Consider the following 18,768-nt stretch of genomic DNA (forward strand, 5'->3'; position numbering starts at 1 on the left):
TGACGCCGGCGCTAGGCCTACCCACGCAAGTGAGGTATCATTTTTATCGGGAGACTTGGGGGTACGCTGGGTGGAAGGAAATTTGTAGCTCCTCTCAGATTCCAGAACTTTCTGCCACAGAAATGTGAGGGACATGTGTTTTTTTAGCCAAATTTTGAGGTTTGCAAAGGATTCTGGGTAACAGAACCTGGTCCGAGCCCCGCAAGTCACCCCTCCTTGGATTCCCCTAGGTCTCTAGTTTTCAGAAATGCACAGGTTTGGTAGGTTTCCCTAGGTGCCGGCTGAGCTAGAGGCCAAAATCTACAGGTAGGCACTTCGCAAAAAACACCTCTGTTTTTTTCCAAAATTTAGGATGTGTCCACGTTGCGCTTTGGGGTGTTTCCTGTCGCCGGCGCTAGGCCTACGCACGCAAGTGAGGTATCATTTTTATCGGGAGACTTGGGGGAACGCTGGGTGGAAGGAAATTTGTAGCTCCTCTCAGATTCCAGAACTTTCTGCCACAGAAATGTGAGGGACATGTGTTTTTTTAGCCAAATTTTGAGGTTTGCAAAGGATTCTGGGTAACAGAACCTGGTCCGAGCCACACAAGTCACCCCTCCTTGGATTCCCCTAGGTCTCTAGTTTTCAGAAATGTACAGGTTTGGTAGGTTTCCCTAGGTGGCGGCTGAGCTAGAGGCCAAAATCTCCAGGTAGTCACTTTGCTAAAAACAGCTCTGTTTTCTGTGATGTGTCCACGTTGTGTTTTGGGGCATATCCTGTCGCGGGCGCTAGGCCTACCCACACAAGTGAGGTATCATTTTTATCGGGAGACGTGGGGGAACGCTGGGTGGAAGGAAATTTGTGGCTCCTCTCAGATTCCAGAACTTTCTGCCACAGAAATGTGAGGAACATGTGTTTTTTTAGCCAAATTTTGAGGTTTGCAAAGGATTCTGGGTAACAGAACCTGGTCCGAGCCACACAAGTCACCCCTCCTTGGATTCCCCTAGGTCTCTAGTTTTCAGAAATGCACAGGTTTGGTAGGTTTCCCTAGGTGGCGGCTGAGCTAGAGGCCAAAATCTACAGGTAGTCACTTTGCTAAAAACAGCTCTGTTTTCTGTGATATGTCCACGTTGTGTTTTGGGGCATATCCTGTCGCGGGCGCTAGGCCTACCCACACAAGTGAGGTATCATTTTTATCGGGAGACGTGGGGGAACGCTGGGTGGAAGGAAATTTGTGTCTCCTCTCAGATTCCAGAACTTTCTGCCACAGAAATGTGAGGAACATGTGTTTTTTTAGCCAAATTTTGAGGTTTGCAAAGGATTCTGGGTAACAGAACCTGGTCCGAGCCCCGCAAGTCACCCCTCCTTGGATTCCCCTAGGTCTCTAGTTTTCAGAAATGCACAGGTTTGGTAGGTTTCCCTAGGTGGCGGCTGAGCTAGAGGCCAAAATCTACAGGTAGTCACTTTGCTAAAAACAGCTCTGTTTTCTGTGATATGTCCACGTTGTGTTTTGGGGCATATCCTGTCGCGGGCGCTAGGCCTACCCACACAAGTGAGGTATCATTTTTATCGGGAGACGTGGGGGAACGCTGGGTGGAAGGAAATTTGTGGCTCCTCTCAGATTCCAGAACTTTCTGCCACAGAAATGTGAGGAACATGTGTTTTTTTAGCCAAATTTTGAGGTTTGCAAAGGATTCTGGGTAACAGAACCTGGTCCGAGCCCCGCAAGTCACCCCTCCTTGGATTCCCCTAGGTCTCTAGTTTTCAGAAATGCACAGGTTTGATAGGTTTCCCTAGGTAGCGGCTGAGCTAGAGGCCAAAATCTACAGGTAGTCACTTTGCTAAAAACAGCTCTGTTTTCTGTGATATGTCCACGTTGTGTTTTGGGGCATATCCTGTCGCGGGCGCTAGGCCTACCCACACAAGTGAGGTATCATTTTTATCGGGAGACGTGGGGGAACGCTGGGTGGTAGGAAATTTGTGGCTCCTCTCAGATTCCAGAACTTTCTGCCACAGAAATGTGAGGAACATGTGTTTTTTTAGCCAAATTTTGAGGTTTGCAAAGGATTCTGGGTAACAGAACCTGGTCCGAGCCACACAAGTCACCCCTCCTTGGATTCCCCTAGGTCTCTAGTTTTCAGAAATGCACAGGTTTGGTAGGTTTCCCTAGGTGGCGGCTGAGCTAGAGGCCAAAATCTACAGGTAGTCACTTTGCTAAAAACAGCTCTGTTTTCTGTGATATGTCCACGTTGTGTTTTGGGGCATATCCTGTCGCGGGCGCTAGGCCTACCCACACAAGTGAGGTATCATTTTTATCGGGAGACGTGGGGGAACGCTGGGTGGAAGGAAATTTGTGGCTCCTCTCAGATTCCAGAACTTTCTGCCACAGAAATGTGAGGAACATGTGTTTTTTTAGCCAAATTTTGAGGTTTGCAAAGGATTCTGGGTAACAGAACCTGGTCCGAGCCCCGCAAGTCACCCCTCCTTGGATTCCCCTAGGTCTCTAGTTTTCAGAAATGCACAGGTTTGGTAGGTTTCCCTAGGTGGCAGCTGAGCTAGAGGCCAAAATCTACAGGTAGTCACTTTGCTAAAAACAGCTCTGTTTTCTGTGATATGTCCACGTTGTGTTTTGGGGCATATCCTGTCGCGGGCGCTAGGCCTACCCACACAAGTGAGGTATCATTTTTATCGGGAGACGTGGGGGAACGCTGGGTGGAAGGAAATTTGTGGCTCCTCTCAGATTCCAGAACTTTCTGCCACAGAAATGTGAGGAACATGTGTTTTTTTAGCCAAATTTTGAGGTTTGCAAAGGATTCTGGGTAACAGAACCTGGTCCGAGCCCCGCAAGTCACCCCTCCTTGGATTCCCCTAGGTCTCTAGTTTTCAGAAATGCACAGGTTTGGTAGGTTTCCCTAGGTAGCGGCTGAGCTAGAGGCCAAAATCTACAGGTAGTCACTTTGCTAAAAACAGCTCTGTTTTCTGTGATATGTCCACGTTGTGTTTTGGGGCATATCCTGTCGCAGGCGCTAGGCCTACCCACACAAGTGAGGTATCATTTTTATCGGGAGACGTGGGGGAACGCTGGGTGGAAGGAAATTTGTGGCTCCTCTCAGATTCCAGAACTTTCTGCCACAGAAATGTGAGGAACATTTGTTTTTTTAGCCAAATTTTGAGGTTTGCAAAGGATTCTGGGTAACAGAACCTGGTCCGAGCCACACAGGTCACCCCTCCTTGGATTCCCCTAGGTCTCTAGTTTTCAGAAATGCACAGGTTTGGTAGGTTTCCCTAGGTGGCGGCTGAGCTAGAGGCCAAAATCTACAGGTAGTCACTTTGCTAAAAACAGCTCTGTTTTCTGTGATGTGTCCACGTTGTGTTTTGGGGCATATCCTGTCGCGGGCGCTAGGCCTACCCACACAAGTGAGGTATCATTTTTATCGGGAGACGTAGGGGAACGCTGGGTGGAAGGAAATTTGTGTCTCCTCTCAGATTCCAGAACTTTCTGCCACAGAAATGTGAGGAACATGTGTTTTTTTAGCCAAATTTTGAGGTTTGCAAAGGATTCTGGGTAACAGAACCTGGTCCGAGCCACACAAGTCACCCCTCCTTGGATTCCCCTAGGTCTCTAGTTTTCAGAAATGCACAGGTTTGGTAGGTTTCCCTAGGTGGCGGCTGAGCTAGAGGCCAAAATCTACAGGTAGTCACTTTGCTAAAAACAGCTCTGTTTTCTGTGATGTGTCCACGTTGTGTTTTGGGGCATATCCTGTCGCGGGTGCTAGGCCTACCCACACAAGTGAGGTACCATTTTTATCGGGAGACTTGGGGGAACATAGATTAGCAAAACAAGTACTATTGCCCCTTGTCTTTCTCTACATTTTTTCCTTCCAAATATAGGAGTGTGTGTAAAAAAGACATCTATTTGAGAAATTCCCTGTAATTCACGTGCTACTATGGTCACCCCGGAATTCAGAGATGTGCAAATAACCACTGCTCCTCAACACCTTATCTTGTGCCCTTTTTGGAAATGCAAAGGTTTTCTTGATAGCAATTTTTTACTCCTTATATTTCAGCAAATGAATTGCTGTATACCCGGTATAGAATGAAAACGCTCTGCAGGGTGCAGCTCATTTATTGGCTCTGGGTTCCTCGGGTTCTTGATGAACCTACAAACCCTATATATCCCCGCAACCAGAGGAGTCCAGCAGACGTAACGGTATATTGCTTTCGATAATCTGACATTGCAGGGAAAAGTTACAGAGTAAAACGTAGAGAAAAATTGATGGTTTTTTCACCTCAATTTCAATATTTTTCTTTTTCAGATGTTATTTTCTGTAGGAAACCCTTGTAGGATCTACACAAATGACCCCTTGCTGAATTCAGAATTTTGTCTACTTTTCAGAAATCTTTAGGTTTCTGGGATCCAGCATTGGTTTCATGACCATTCCTGTCACTGACTGGAAGGAGGCCGAAAGCACAAAAAATTGCACAAATGGGGTATGCCCCAGTAAAATGCCAAATTTGTGTTGAAAAATTGGGTTTTCTGATTCAAGTCTGCCTGTTCCTGAAAGCTGGGAAGCTGCTGAGTTTAGCACCGCAAACCCTTTGTTGATGCCATTTTCAGGGGAAAAACCACAAGCCTTCTTCTGCAGCCACTTTTTCCAATTTTTTTGATAAAAACGAAATTTTCACTGTATTTTGGCCAATTTCTTGGCCTCCTTCAAGGGAACCCACAAAGTCTGTGTACCTCTAGAATCCCTAGGATGTTGGAAAAAAAGGACGCAAATTTGGCTTGGTTAGCTTATGTGGACAAAAAGTTATGAGGGCCTAAGCGCGAACTGCCCCAAATAGGCAAAAAAAGGCCCGGCACAGGAGGGGGAAAAGGCCTGGCAGCGAAGGGGTTAAGGATCTCCTCTCGGCCTGGTCTCCCAAACTTATATCATGGTGGGGCAGGTTGGAAACTTTAAAGACGATGGTGAAGCACTTGATGGAATTCCTTTCTAGCACATCTCCAGTTTGGCTCCCTCCTTCTTTCTTCTCCACAATTAAAATGTGTTCCAAGTTCCTTTGGGGTGATAACAAGCCCAGAACGAGCTTCAAAAAACGCGGGCCTCCCATATGTATAGGTGGCTGTAATCTTCCTTATTGGTTCAACTACCAGATGGCGTTTCAGCAGCTCAGGGCGTAAGTTGTCTGAATCTGAATCTGATCTATTTCCCGTTGTCACTTAAGATTGAACAATATATTAGCTATCAGTGACTTTGAGGATGCCCATTCATGTTTTTGCCCATTCTCACGGCATTCTAAAAGACACTATTAAAGCCTTACTATTATTTGACATACTCCTAGCCTCTAATATTATAAATCTTTCTCCATTTTACTCTGGCACAATAAGTAGCTCCTGACAACCAGTTCTTCGGTTTCAAGCTTAGAATGGGCAAAAAAAGGAATTGCCTTCATCTCAGACTTATATGAAGATAAGGAGCCCTTATTATTTGCGACTGTACAAGGATGATATGCACTAACCATATTGGACTTTTATGATTTTCTAAAGCTCAAGGCTAAAATCTCTAAACTGGGCACCTTGCACTCTACTCCCTTGTTCTCTCCCCTCAGACATGTTCAATCAAGTGGACATGTAGCTTCTAAGATGTATAAATTAATACGAGGGCTGTTCCATGCCTACATTTAGCCTCTGCACTAAATAGTCCAAATAATTTCATGACAAAGGAATCACACTCTAGTGGAAGAGCTTGAGAAGTTGGATTCCTCCCTGTTTCAAGGTAAACTCGTTCCCTCACTACTATAAAATAAATTATTTCTTGCACATTCACTGCATTGGGTCCCTAGTAAACTCTTTGAACTGAAACTGAAAGATACTGATTTATGCTGGTCCTGTGGAACATCGTGTGACAACAGAGAACATATGTTTTTTGCATGTCCTTTTCTTTTTCCCTACTGGACTGATACAGTAACCAAACTAGGTAAAATATTTAACACTCCTGTATCGCTGGATTTTCCAACTCACGCACTTGGCCCGTACATCACTGGGAATTTCCCTAAGTTTACAGGCAAGTGACTTCACTCTCTTCGATTTGTTGACCGCTATAGCTTTTAAAGTTATTCTCCTTGATTAAAAAGGCTGAAAACCCTTTTCTAATTGCACTTGGCGGCCTTGGGTCACATTTCTCAGTGCACAGACTCTGCCTAGTCACGTCACACTAGTAATCCGGTCCAATCTATGTGCTTCTGAGGAACCTTAGACACATCTATAATTAACCTGGAGTAACAGACCATTTGCCTTCCTATGCACACATCTTCATTTACAAGGACTACATGTGAACCTGTTTGCGGTCCAAAGTACGAACTACTTGGCTCTCTTTCCTCTTCTTTGTGCCTCTTCTGATTACCGTTCTCTGTTTTTCCTTATGCTATCACACGTTTTTCTTATATCTCATGCACCAAGTTCAGAGTGTATGTCTCTTTTCTTCTCTCCCCACCTACAACCGTTTGTGTAAAACCACTTACTAAAGTCTTGAACACAAGCTAGATATTATCAGCAGCATATATACACCCACATTGCCACACTTACCTAATTTTATAGGATGATTTTTATAACTGGACGTTAGATATACGTACCAAAATTTGGTTCCCGTAGTTGTTTTTGATGATTATGTGGTTGTCATCGTATTGATGTTTCTGGCCATAAGTTAACATTTTGTTATGTTATAATACATATGGAAAGATTGTTCCTTCTTGTACTCACTAAAAAAATTCAATAAAAAAACTTTTGGGGGAAAAAAGTAGCGCAACTATGAAGAGGATTACAAGCACATATATCACATTCAAAGGCACTGTCTATAATATATGTCAGGCACACCTACAGTAGGCCTCCTCAGCACAGGAGGCAGGGTGCATCACATTAAAAGGTGTGGAAATATAAGTTCAAGCCTATATGTCCCTATAGTGGAGTTACATATTGGAAACTACTATAAGTGTGTGTCAGCGGTCCACAGGATCATGAGCTGCCAACCAGGCGCCCTCTAGATTGGCAGCTCCGTTATGATTGCACTAAAATGTCATGTTTGGTATCAAACAACATGTTTTCTCACTCCTGACACAAAATCTTGTGCCCAAGGTGACTTGGCATGCACCCAGGTTGCCCACCTGTCTGCCCCAGCTTTACTGTGCCCTGACTGACCAGCACACACTTTCCAGTGCCTTCTGCAGCGAAGACAAGATTCTGACATCTTGCCAGGCAGTGTGATCACTCCCAAGAGTCGGGAACAAAGGCTTGGGCAGGAAGGAGGTCATGCCTCCCTCCTCCCAAGCATGCTAGTGAAGTGGCACATCAAGGCGGTAAGCTTCAAAGGCTGCACTGCCTCTGATATGCATCAGGGCTGACTCTCCCCCAGAAGGCTGACCAAACATCCAGGGTGAACATCCCGGTCTATACACTAAATATAGTTTTCTGCCATGTTTAGCAGTGGCAGAATAGAGGTTCTCAGTAGAAAAGTGACCCACCTCTCTGGATGTGGTTACCTCAGGGGCGGATAAGCTGCAGGAGCTAGGTGGCCACTGGCTACTACCCTTTACACCCCTAACTCTCGGTTTTAAGGGACACCCCTGACATCAGTACCTCAGATCTGCCAAGGCTTGTTGGTCACCAGTCCAGTAACTGACTCACTTGCAATGCTACAACTACAGGGAACACTATGCAATCGGCATTTGACCTCAGCAACTAGGCCTCTGCCATGTTTTTGCATTTTGTTTCTTGCAGCATCATGTAAGCAGTAAAATCAGCACCATCTGAGTCTCCTGTTCCGCACCATTGTCAGGCAGGCCAACTCTGCACTCGGACTCCACGGGCTACGTAAAATTGAACTGACCCACGCAACCTTACCCCTGCAAGGATTCCACATATCTTGACCTCGAAATGGCCAATTGTTAATAGTGTTTTTCTCCCCCATTGATCTCAATGTTATATTTTTCATGTAAGATTTTGCACTTATTTAATATTGCTTCTAAAATCTGTAACTCCGGTTATATGTATGCTATTCTGTTTGTTTTGGTGTCCAAATTAAGATAAAAATACACTCTATTTTTATAAATTGGTTTCGGATTTCTATTGAGTCGTGTCATCTACTTATTGTCCGTGTGGGTGCTCTGAAATGCTTATCATGTTCCTCCACTAAAGCCGGACTGCTCTTTGCCACTCTTTCAAGACTGAGCTAGGGATTTATTAGTGTGAATTCAAGGTTCATCTTTGGACTATTGTGATAATATTACATGGTAAGGTCATACCACATAATACCCCACTTTCCTACAATTTGAATAACTAGGCCTGAGCAGGTAAACACAGGCTGAAAGGGTTGATAAATCACCTTTAATAATGCTCACAGCAAAACCTGGCCAGGAAAAAGACAATATGAACAGAACACGAGACTATTATGAACAGAACATGAGACTATCTAGCCTGTATTGGGTCAATCTGTGTTTCCTCTCACCTGGCAACAAACTTGGACCAGTGGTTCAAATAATTAGATTTTGGTGGAAGGGTGGCTTGCTGCTAAAATTACATCCAACACCTCAGATGAAAGGTTAAAACCCCTTAGCTGCTTCCACTCTATCTCCATGCATGGAGGTGTAGATTGTGTGGGTTAGAGTGCATCACCCTACCTTGCTGCTGGGACAGCAGATCATTCCAAAGAGGAAGTCAAAGTGGGGGAGGGGTGGGCAGAAGCCGGGGGTCAAAGGTTTGACCTAATCAAGGAACACTTGAATCAGCTATTCTTAGTCTTCCCTGACCTTTGTTAAGGCCCAGGAGATCAGCAGAAGGGTGAAATGCAGACTGGAAGCCAGAATCCTACTAAAGACATAACGAGTCTTATTTAGACCCTAGAATAGAAACATCCAGAGCAAAGAAGCCTAGACACAGAGTATCTTCAGAAGTAGAACCTAGATCTATTGAGGGTGCGACCCGTGGGGCAAAGACACTCTACACCACCTCAGGATACAGACACCAGCAAAATGACATCTGCAAAGTCAGCTAACCCTAATGCTGAAGGATGAAGTCTGGTGACTCAAAGCCAACGACAGAGGATACAAGACCCTACCCCATCCTGCTGGCTGGTGCACCACAAGGTGGTTGTGTTATATGTCAGGGCCTAGATAGACTTGCCTTTGACAGAAGGCAGAAAAGCCTTTAAAGCCATCTGGATGGCCCACAGCTAGATGCTGCTCCACTTAAAACAGGAGATCTCTCAAGTACGCTAATTTGTGTAATTATGACCTGCAGAGATGTGCCACAATCACGACCATCCTCAAGACCTGATGGGGCAAAATAAGTCCGAAGAGTAAGAGGGTAAATTGTAGGGGTCAGACCCATCCTGTGCGATGGCCACGACTGGAAAATGAAAATACGTGTCCAGGACACTATCCAGTTCTCAGTGCCCAGGGCCATGATGACCTAAGGAAGTGTCATCATCTTGAACTTGAACTTTTTCACCAAAACATTCAAGAACAGGAGGTCCAAAATCAATCTTAGCCTGGTGTCCTCGTTGGGGACTAGCGAGTACCAAAAGCGCCACCCAGTCCTCTCTCTCCACCCTGGGTCTTAGCTTGTTCACACCTTTGGCAGGCAGCATCAGTAGCCCCTTGGACAGACAATGATCCACTGATGTCAGAGTGTAAACTGGGGAAACATACAGAAAGGAGGGAGTCGCCAAAATGGACAGTCTGGCAGACCTATATGTCTATGACATGACACCCTTAAGGCAGCAATGCTGGATTCTGTTGCCCACTGTCCTAGACTAATGGCTGGAGGGCGCACTTAACAGGTTTGTAAGTGGTGCCTGGAGAGGCTGATGAGAGTTGTTGCTGCTGTTGTTGAAATTGTCCTTTGCCATCAGTCCTGCGTCCATTACCTTCCCGTGGGTTGTTAGACAGGACGAGAGGGTTGGCGCTTGCGAGATCCCCTCTAGTACTTTCTGAATTTTCTATATCTCTGACGGAATTGGTAAATGGGGAAATAAACACAACGAGCAGGCTGTATCTCCACTGTGTTCAAATTTCTCTCTTTCTGGCTACATTGGTTATCTTGCTGAAAACCACATGCTGGCCCCAGCAAGGGAAGCAATATTGGTCTTCTCAGGAAGGTGAAATAGAATCCAAAATTATAACTCAACGCAGAACACTTGGTCATAAAATTGGTGGCCTCTCTAATTTGCAGTTGTTATGCTTTCATATTTTTAAAATCAAAAGCAACATCAAATATGTTTTTCCTGTCATCTTAATTTGGAATTACTAAAGAGGTAACTCAAAATCTCAGTCACTTGCTTTATGCCGACGATCTTGCTATGTTCAGTTGTACTAAGATCAGCCTTCAACTGTTGCTAACTCAACTTGCAACGTATACTTCCGCTAACCAATTAGAAGTTAACTTGTGTAAAACAAAAGTGGTTCCCTTTGGGAGGAAGAAACACTCGGGCTTTAGCTGGTACTATAAGAACCGCAAACTTGTTTCCGACCAGTATTACAAATATTTAGGGGTACATTTTGATTCGAGGGGCAGCTTTGTTAATCACAAGAAGGCAATTGAACTTAAAGCTGTGGCTTTGCAGGTGGCCTTTTCCAAATTAGCAAAAGTGTTAAAGGGGCCGACCCTCATTCCTTTAATGAAAGTCATGAAAGCAAAGATCGCCCCCACGTTGGTCTATGGTCAAGAAATTCTGTTGGGCAAAGGCTCCTGCCTAATAAATAGGTTAGTTAATAAAATCTATAAAAGAGTTTTTCATGTTCCGCACCTGGCTTCACCGGCGCAGGTACGTTGGAGTTTGGGCTTCCGGATCTGGTGGCAGTTGATGCTGGTGCTTTCCTAAAGTTGTGTTATAAACTGCGTCAGGCCTCAGTTGGCCATCTTGAGGCAGTCCTGTGGCAAGAAATTAGTGAGCTGAAATCGAAGTGCACTTAATCCCAATTTTTGGTTGACTGTAAACGGCGACTGGATGCCGGCGATCTCTGGGAAAGCAATCCCCCCTATTCCTTGTTTAAATAAGAGATTAAAAGGCTTATTCAATTGTACTCTTATCACTCAGACTATTCTCTTCTTGCCCATCGGAAGCATGCCTGGGCAGTTATTGGCTCTTTTAAACCAGGTATGTCCTCCAGTTTCTTCTCCTGCTCATATGGGTTCTGGTTGAAAAAGGCCTTTTTGGCCCCAAGGATGGGTGATTGGGTTTTTTTTAAAACATTTGCCTCAATGGCAGCTATCCCCTGGAGACAGTGTGATATGCAGAGGCTGTAGCGATGCGGAGGAAACCATTGATCATGTGGTCTGCCTATGTCCAGCCTTATCAAAGGAGCCTAGACTTTTGCTCCGGAGTAAATAGAATGAATTAGGAATCCGCTTTTGCCGACAAGCAATCATTCAGTCTCTGGACCCAGGCAATCCAATGTTAAATGTGTTACTGACCAAATTTATTAAATTTGCACGATCTAAATTTAATGGCGCTGCGAGCAATGAACGCGCCTAGTTGATATTTTTCCATGCTCTTGCCATTTTGCCAGTTATTGGTTAGGACGAGAAATTTTATCGGTATTTGATGATGTTCAGTGAAATTATTATTTTATGTACCATGCACTTTAGGGCTGTGCCTATGTGTCTATTGGGGCTTTGGGTCAGGTGGCCGGTATTGTACTGTATTGTTTCATAATGTTTTTAATATGTTGCATGCACAATTTATGGTGTGCTTTTAGTTTGAACTCAGTTCTTGAAGGCATTTGTTTTTGATAGATTGTTTTTTTTTCCTTTCTTTTTTCCTTTTGTCTTGATTATTTGTATTTGATTGTATTATCTGTACAATAAATTATTACCTACTTACCATTCAAAATCTCATATAATGATTACCATCACACCCAATAAAAAAAAAAATATTATGTACAGAAGAAACTGAAACTGCGACCATTAGTATGTTTAAACAATCTTGCCCTGAGACGATAAGAAACTGCGAATCCATTTAGGTAACGGTACAGACATTTAGGCCCAGCAGTCTCACCAATGTGCCGCAACCCTCAATAGTAAGCACGTATCCTAAGCAGTCATTATTCATGCACTCACCAGTCAACTGGGAGACCCCATAAAATGACATAAATGTACACATAATAAAGTACAAAATGACTTAACAAGCATGATTGTTACCAGACTCCAAAAGTGCTCACTGGACACCCGTTATGATACTGTGGTAGCAGGTCACCACCATCCTCATCCAACAATTGCCGTTGAGCAGCAGACTTAATGGCAGACAACACACCTATCCTCACATTATAAATATCTTCTAACTAAGGCCTTCTAGCACAAAGCTAGGATCGCAATACACTGCCTTCAAAGCAGAATTATCCCTCAGATTACACAAACATTAGATAGCAGACATGTGTTGCATGACACCTTCAGTGAATCATTTTTACCTTAGAAACAATTTATTTTTGTGGAAGGTTGTTGAGTGTTTTTCATTAAAAGTGTTAGCTAGGATACCATCCATACTGCTACTGGTTAAAAACATGAGGAACCTGTTGAAGATGTCACTTATGGCATGATTTTTGTATTTGTGATTAAGGTAAATCTTTAGTTTCAAGAGCACACATGTGAAAAGGTAAATATTCTGTTACAAACTGGGGATTTTTTGCAATAAGCATCAAGCAGGTATAAAGGAAACATTATTTACCACACGGTTGACTTTCCTTTTGTTGTAATACATGTCACCAAATAAACTATGCATTTAGGATACTGGCCACTCCCTTCATCTAGTAAAACACAAATATTAAAAAAATCTAAAGGTACTTAGCAATCTAGTGACATGATTGTCAATAATTATACCCTACATGATATGCAAGAGTGCTTTAAGAAAGGGTAGCCAGAATTGCACGTCAACATAAATTATTCAAAAGACAAGCCAGGACCCCGCATAATCATCAGACTAACAAACCACTTCTGTTACTCTGCTTTTGCAGGCCATGCCAATCAGTGCTTTAAATGGGCCGGTACTCTCCGGTACTGAGTACCGGCACTTTTTATTTTGAGAGGGAGAGTACCGGCATATCTCAAGAAAAACGTAATACTTTTAATTGGAGAGTACCAGCACTTCTCAGAAACAAGCAGGTACTCTATTACAGAGTACCTGCACTTCTATTTTTCCATTTAAAGCACTGATGCCAATACATTACAGTTATGGTTTTTAATAGAAACTAGAAAACACCAGATTTTGCCTCACTTTTACAGTTTTGGCACCCTCTGGTGTCAAACAGTATAAGAGCATTTTCCACCGTTAAGCTTTTTCTGTGATTAATGTTCTCTCTCCCTATGATGCACCTGGGCCATGGCATGCCACTTATTATGCCTTTACGGCCATCCACACGCTCTTGAGACTCTTGGGAACTACTTCCACTCCTGTTTTGGGAGCATGGATCACTTCACATGGCTTCAACTCACTATTTACTGTATGCTGCTGTATAGTATGCACCAGGTTCACAGCTGAACTCTGATCAGTGTCTCAGTTTAAAACAAGAAGCACCTCCGTTATGTCATTCTCATTCCCCGAGAGTGGGACAGAGCTTAGCTTTCTGAAAGTTTACTCAGGACTGTAGCAATAAGGATAATTGTGCAACGAATCTCTCCAGGATAAATGTCTCTCATAAAACACTGAGCCAAATAATGCAATTTTTAGATTTATATTGTGATGGTCTGAAAAGCAAGCCCCTAGTAGAAGCCTCCACTCACACAAATGGATCAGAGGCCATATCATGAATCTCTTTTGTGCCCTTGCGCGATCACCGGAGTCGACTGTGTGTTCATTTTGAACAAACTGTACTATTTTTGGCACATAGATTAACTTAGAAAATCTCTGAGTTAATCTAGAAGCTGAATATAGTACAGCTCAGGAACATGAGTAATCGACCACTGCTCTATACTACTTGGTCTATGCAGCAGACAGCTCACTTTAAGAAAAAAACAGTAGATCCGTCCTGAGCCTGTGCATCGCCATACAATGTATTCCTATTAGGGCCCCGGGATCATCTAATTCAAGTTTCTTTCCAAATGTCTCCATTTCAAAGTGAGGAGTGGAACTTATGTGTGCTGGAACAACCCCTGAAGCCTGGCAAAACTGCCCGTAAAAGACAGGGACTGCATTTAATGGAAACATATCCAGCTATGATCATTGTTTCCCTCAAGATGAAAAATGCACTACAAGAGTGAACACTACACAAAACACAAAGGTAAGGAGCATTGTGCAATTGCCATATCTTCCCTGCAGGAAGATGGCTTGCACACTGCTTTGAAATAAACACAAAATCCCAAAGACAGGACCCAAAAATGTATAAGAAACACCATTCATGGTGTGAACTGCACCAGCAAATGACCCAACGCATCCTGCAGGCCCTGACGTTTCTTTACCACCTCAGCTGCATAACCTTACAACATCAGTTTGCTGTCACCAAATACCCTATAGCATATTAATTCCTTAGAAGACTTCTTTCCTGGGACTATATAGAGCAGTAATAGGCCTAGATCAGACAGTAATAATACATTTACCACCCTACCTCTTTATTGGTGTATGAAGTCAATTAACAGGGCAGTGTGACACTGACTTGGGTACGTTAAATGCCCACCATAAACCTCTTAACTGCAACAATCACATTTTAATTTGGTGCAAACATATCACCATGCATGAGCATTCTTGACAAGGGGTTGGACAGACTACTGAGAAGAGGAATTTGAGTACTGTTCTATTAGGCGGGGGAGGGGGGGAGACAAGGAAAATAATGAAAAGTTACTTGAAACAAAATTCAAGGAATAGGTTTGACAAATGGATTTAGGGGATGAAAAGAAGGGAGGCGTTATTGACAAAAGGAATAAACGAGAAAGAAAGGAAATATAAGCAAATTTCTTTGAGAACTGGAAAATATACAATCCCTGTGTTTTCGCAAACACTGATTTTTTTGTTTAGTTTTTTAAAACACTACTGTTCTAAAATGCTGGCATGTATGTCAGTCAGGGTGGCCGAAGTGTGAGCCCTGCGAGGATACTCTGCAGCCGTCTTCTTGACGTCACGTTTCCGCTATGTCGCTCTTGACGTCACTGAGATTGCCAGCCTCCTTCCTGGCGCGGTGACGCCACTTCCGGTTGACATAACGTCACTCACCTTAGTCCCATCTTTGAACTCCGATTTGACGCCTCTTCCAGGCCGCACCTCTTTCTTCACCATGCCTTTCTCACGGTCCGCTTCCGTCACCGAACCGTGCTGCCCGCAACACCCCTTGTCAGTCTTCTTGTGCTCCCCCTGGCAGGCCACCGGCGACACCGCTTCGACGTCCGCCATCTTTAAACATGACAGCTCGGACCTACAAGGCATGCGTACAGGAGAGACCTTCCCAGAAGCGCACGCGCAGAAAGGGCGATTTTTTTTTTTTTTTTTTTTTTAAAGGGACCCTCACAGCGCATGCGCACAGAAGGACACTACCCCCCCCTCGCATAACTAATGAGAGATGGAGGTACTTTAAATGCACATCACTGCTGGTATTAACAGGGAGCATGTTAGGGGGTCAGTTTCCAGCTCCTGCTGTGTTTTTCAGGCAACAGAACATAGCTGCTGGAATGTTTGACTCGGCTTTGAAATCTTATGGGCCGATTTATCTTATCAGACTTACACTCCAAAATACAGGTTGCCAAATTTTCCGCCTAACCCAGATGATGGACAAAAGCATTAGAGTCTGTGTGGAACTTTTATCATGACCCAAACCTGCTTTCCTACAGGTACGGTTGTAGGGTGTTTGGGGCCTTGGGCAGAAAGAGAATAAAGAAGGCCTTTCAAATTTACATTCGACGTGACATCACCGGGAGTGCAATCTATTGACCATTTATCCTAGATGTAACTTTCCTATCACGAAAACGATAACAATATAAATAGCTCTAATAAATAAATAAATATATTTTAAAGCTCCGTTATGTACAAATACATTATAGGAGTCATGCTAGGTGGAAAATCTTGCCCCCAATGTCTCAATATCTTATATATATTCTCTCAAATTCAAACAGATTTTATGCAGATTGGTGTATTATGCGTGTCGAATTTATATAGCACAAACCTTGCCATAACAGTGCAAAGTGTTACAAGGTCAAAGGCACAGTCAACATGGGATAGAAGGTGTGGCCAGAAGCTGGTTTGTGGGCTCTTGTTGCACCATCATATGGTGCTCTCTAAAGAGATGAGAATTGAGTTGTTTCTTAAAGTAGACCTGCTTTGGGTCTGTTTGGTTGGATACAGGTTTATCATTTCAGATCCTCAGTGATAGCTGGAGAAGGTCTGTCGTCTAGTTTTTTTCTTTTTAGGGTCAAGCCTGCAATAGCATGCCCTAGCCTATGCATCGCACTTGCAAGATACTGTTGTTAACGAAAAGGGCTTGGAGCCTACCTGTTGCTTACCGTTTTATTTTGGCTTGCCACCTAATACTCCGTACACGCCTCTACGACGCAGGAATCCGACACAGGGCCCTGGACAGGCTCGCCTCCTTCCTCGACGAAAGAACCCAGAAAGTTCACCTCCCTCCCTTCCAGTCTCCAGCAACCAAGATCATCTGCGGGGTCCCCCAAGGGTCCTCCCTCAGCCCTACCTTTTTCAACATTTACATGGCCACGCTCGCCAACATCCTCCGCCCTCACAGAATCACCACCTTATTCTACGCAGACGACACCCAGCTTGTCATCTCCCTCATCAGGAACCCCACCACCGCCAAGACTAACCTCCACGCCAGACTCCTCGACACCGCCAAATGGATGACAGCAAGCCCCCACAAACTAAACTCCAACAAAACCAAAATCATCATCTTCGGCCCCAACAAGACAGTATGGGACAACTCCTGGTGGCCCACCGCCCTAGGATCACCCCCAAAACCCGCCACCCATGCACGCAACCTCAGCATCATCTTAGATTCTTCTCTCTCCATGACCCAGCAAATCAACTCTATCACTTCCTCCTGTTTCAACACCCTCCGCATGCTGCAAAAAACCTTCAAATGGATACCCATAGAAACCAGGAAGACCGTCACCCATGCACTCATCAGCAGAAGACTAGACTACGGAAATGCCCTCTACGCTGGCACCACAGTCAAGCTTCAGCAGAAACTCCAGCGGATCCAGAACGCAGCCGCACGTCTCTTCCTGAAACTCCCACGCCATGAACACATCTCCGCCCACCTCAGATCCCTTCACTGGCTACCCATCAGCAAAAGGATCATCTTCAAAGTCCTCATCCACGCACACAAATCCCTCCACGACACTGGACCAGCCTACCTCAACAAAAAAGTGAACTTCCACACTCCCACTCGTCTCCTCCGCTCTGCTGACCTCGCCCTCGTCACAGTCCCCCGCATCCAATGCACTACCCCCGGAGGCAGGTCCTTCTCCTACCTCACCCCCAAGACCTGGAACTCCCTCCCCACCAACCTAGGCAAGACCCAGGACCTCCTGTCCTTCAGAAAACACCTCAAGACATGGCTTTTTGAACAGTAAAATGGAACCCCCCTTTATATTGTTTCCCCCTCAGCGCCTTGAGACCCTTGCAGGTGAGTAGCGCGCTTTATTCATTTTTTGATTGATTGACTCCAATCCGCCCCACTCCAATCCACCCACTCAATCCAAAACAATCTGCCCCACTCCAATACAAAACCTCTGCCCCACCCTAATCTGCACAACTGCAATCTGCCCCACTCCAATCCAAAAGAATCTGCCTCACTCCAGTCTGCCCCACTTCAGTGTGCCCCATTCAAACCCCAAACTATCTGCTCACTCCTATTTGCCCCACTCCAATCTGCACCTATCCAATCCAAAATAATCTGCCCCACTCCAATCTGCTCCATTCCAAGCTGCCCCACTCAAATCCAAAACAATCTGTCCCACTCCAATCCAAAACAACGTGCCCCACTCCAATTCAAAACAGTCTGCCCCACTGTAATCTGCCCCACTCCATATAACCCCACTCCAATCCACCCCACTCCAATCCAAAACAATCCGCCCCACTCCAATCCAAAACAATCATCCCACTCCAAACCATCCTACTCCAATTCAAAACAATCTGCCCAGTCCAATCCACCCCATTCCAATCTGCCCCGTCCCAATCCAATCCACCTCACTCCAATCCAATCCACATCAACCCAATCCACCCACTCCATCCCAATTCAACCCACTCCAATCCACCACAGTCCACTCCACTCAATCCAATCCACCCACACTAATCCGATCCACCCCAGATCGGATGGATGATGGTGATTCGCCCCCTCCCCGGGTGGCTGGGGCAGTGTTTCTGGGTGATCTTGTATCCCTGGGGGATGGCGACGTCCGGGCCTGAGATGGTGTTGGTCCAGGTCTCGTTACGAATGCGACGTCCGGGGTGGTGCCGCCCAGGAGGTCCCAGATTTCTGTAGCGTGTTTATGGAGGGAGCGGACTTTGAGGAGAATGCAGTTTAGAGTTTTCGGGGTGAAAGAGTGTTGTTGCAGGTGGGTTGTGTTCTGTACAAGGTCTTGGTGGTGGTGTAAGTTGGGCAGCAACGGAGGAAGGTGAAAGGACCGTAGGTGTTAGCTGGTGATGCTTGCAGTTGTTGTTCCGTCCTGGGGTGAGTGGGATGAGTGCTGCTGATGTGTAGAGGTGGGTGGGTGGCAGGACCAGGGGTCCTGGCGCTGGACGCGAACGGGCGCAGACAGGCTTGCCTTAGGTAAGCCTTTGGCAAGCCAGTGGTGTGTCCGCT

At 45.0% G+C, this 18,768-nt stretch overlaps 1 protein-coding gene across 1 annotated transcript in view; it reads right to left on the reverse strand.

The window, feature by feature from the left end:
• The window catches only part of AIP (aryl hydrocarbon receptor interacting protein), a 146,586-nt gene extending 131,198 nt beyond the window's left edge, over window positions 1-15,388 (reverse strand). The window contains exon 1 of the mRNA XM_069232918.1: window positions 15,171-15,388. Coding sequence (XP_069089019.1) covers window positions 15,171-15,380 — 210 coding nt within the window. The 5' untranslated portion in view covers window positions 15,381-15,388. The remainder of the gene's footprint in view (window positions 1-15,170) is intronic.
• Between the last annotated feature and the right edge of the window lie 3,380 nt (window positions 15,389-18,768).

The sequence above is a fragment of the Pleurodeles waltl genome, chromosome 4_2 (genome assembly GCF_031143425.1).
Source record: "Pleurodeles waltl isolate 20211129_DDA chromosome 4_2, aPleWal1.hap1.20221129, whole genome shotgun sequence".
Lineage (NCBI taxonomy): Eukaryota > Metazoa > Chordata > Amphibia > Caudata > Salamandridae > Pleurodeles > Pleurodeles waltl.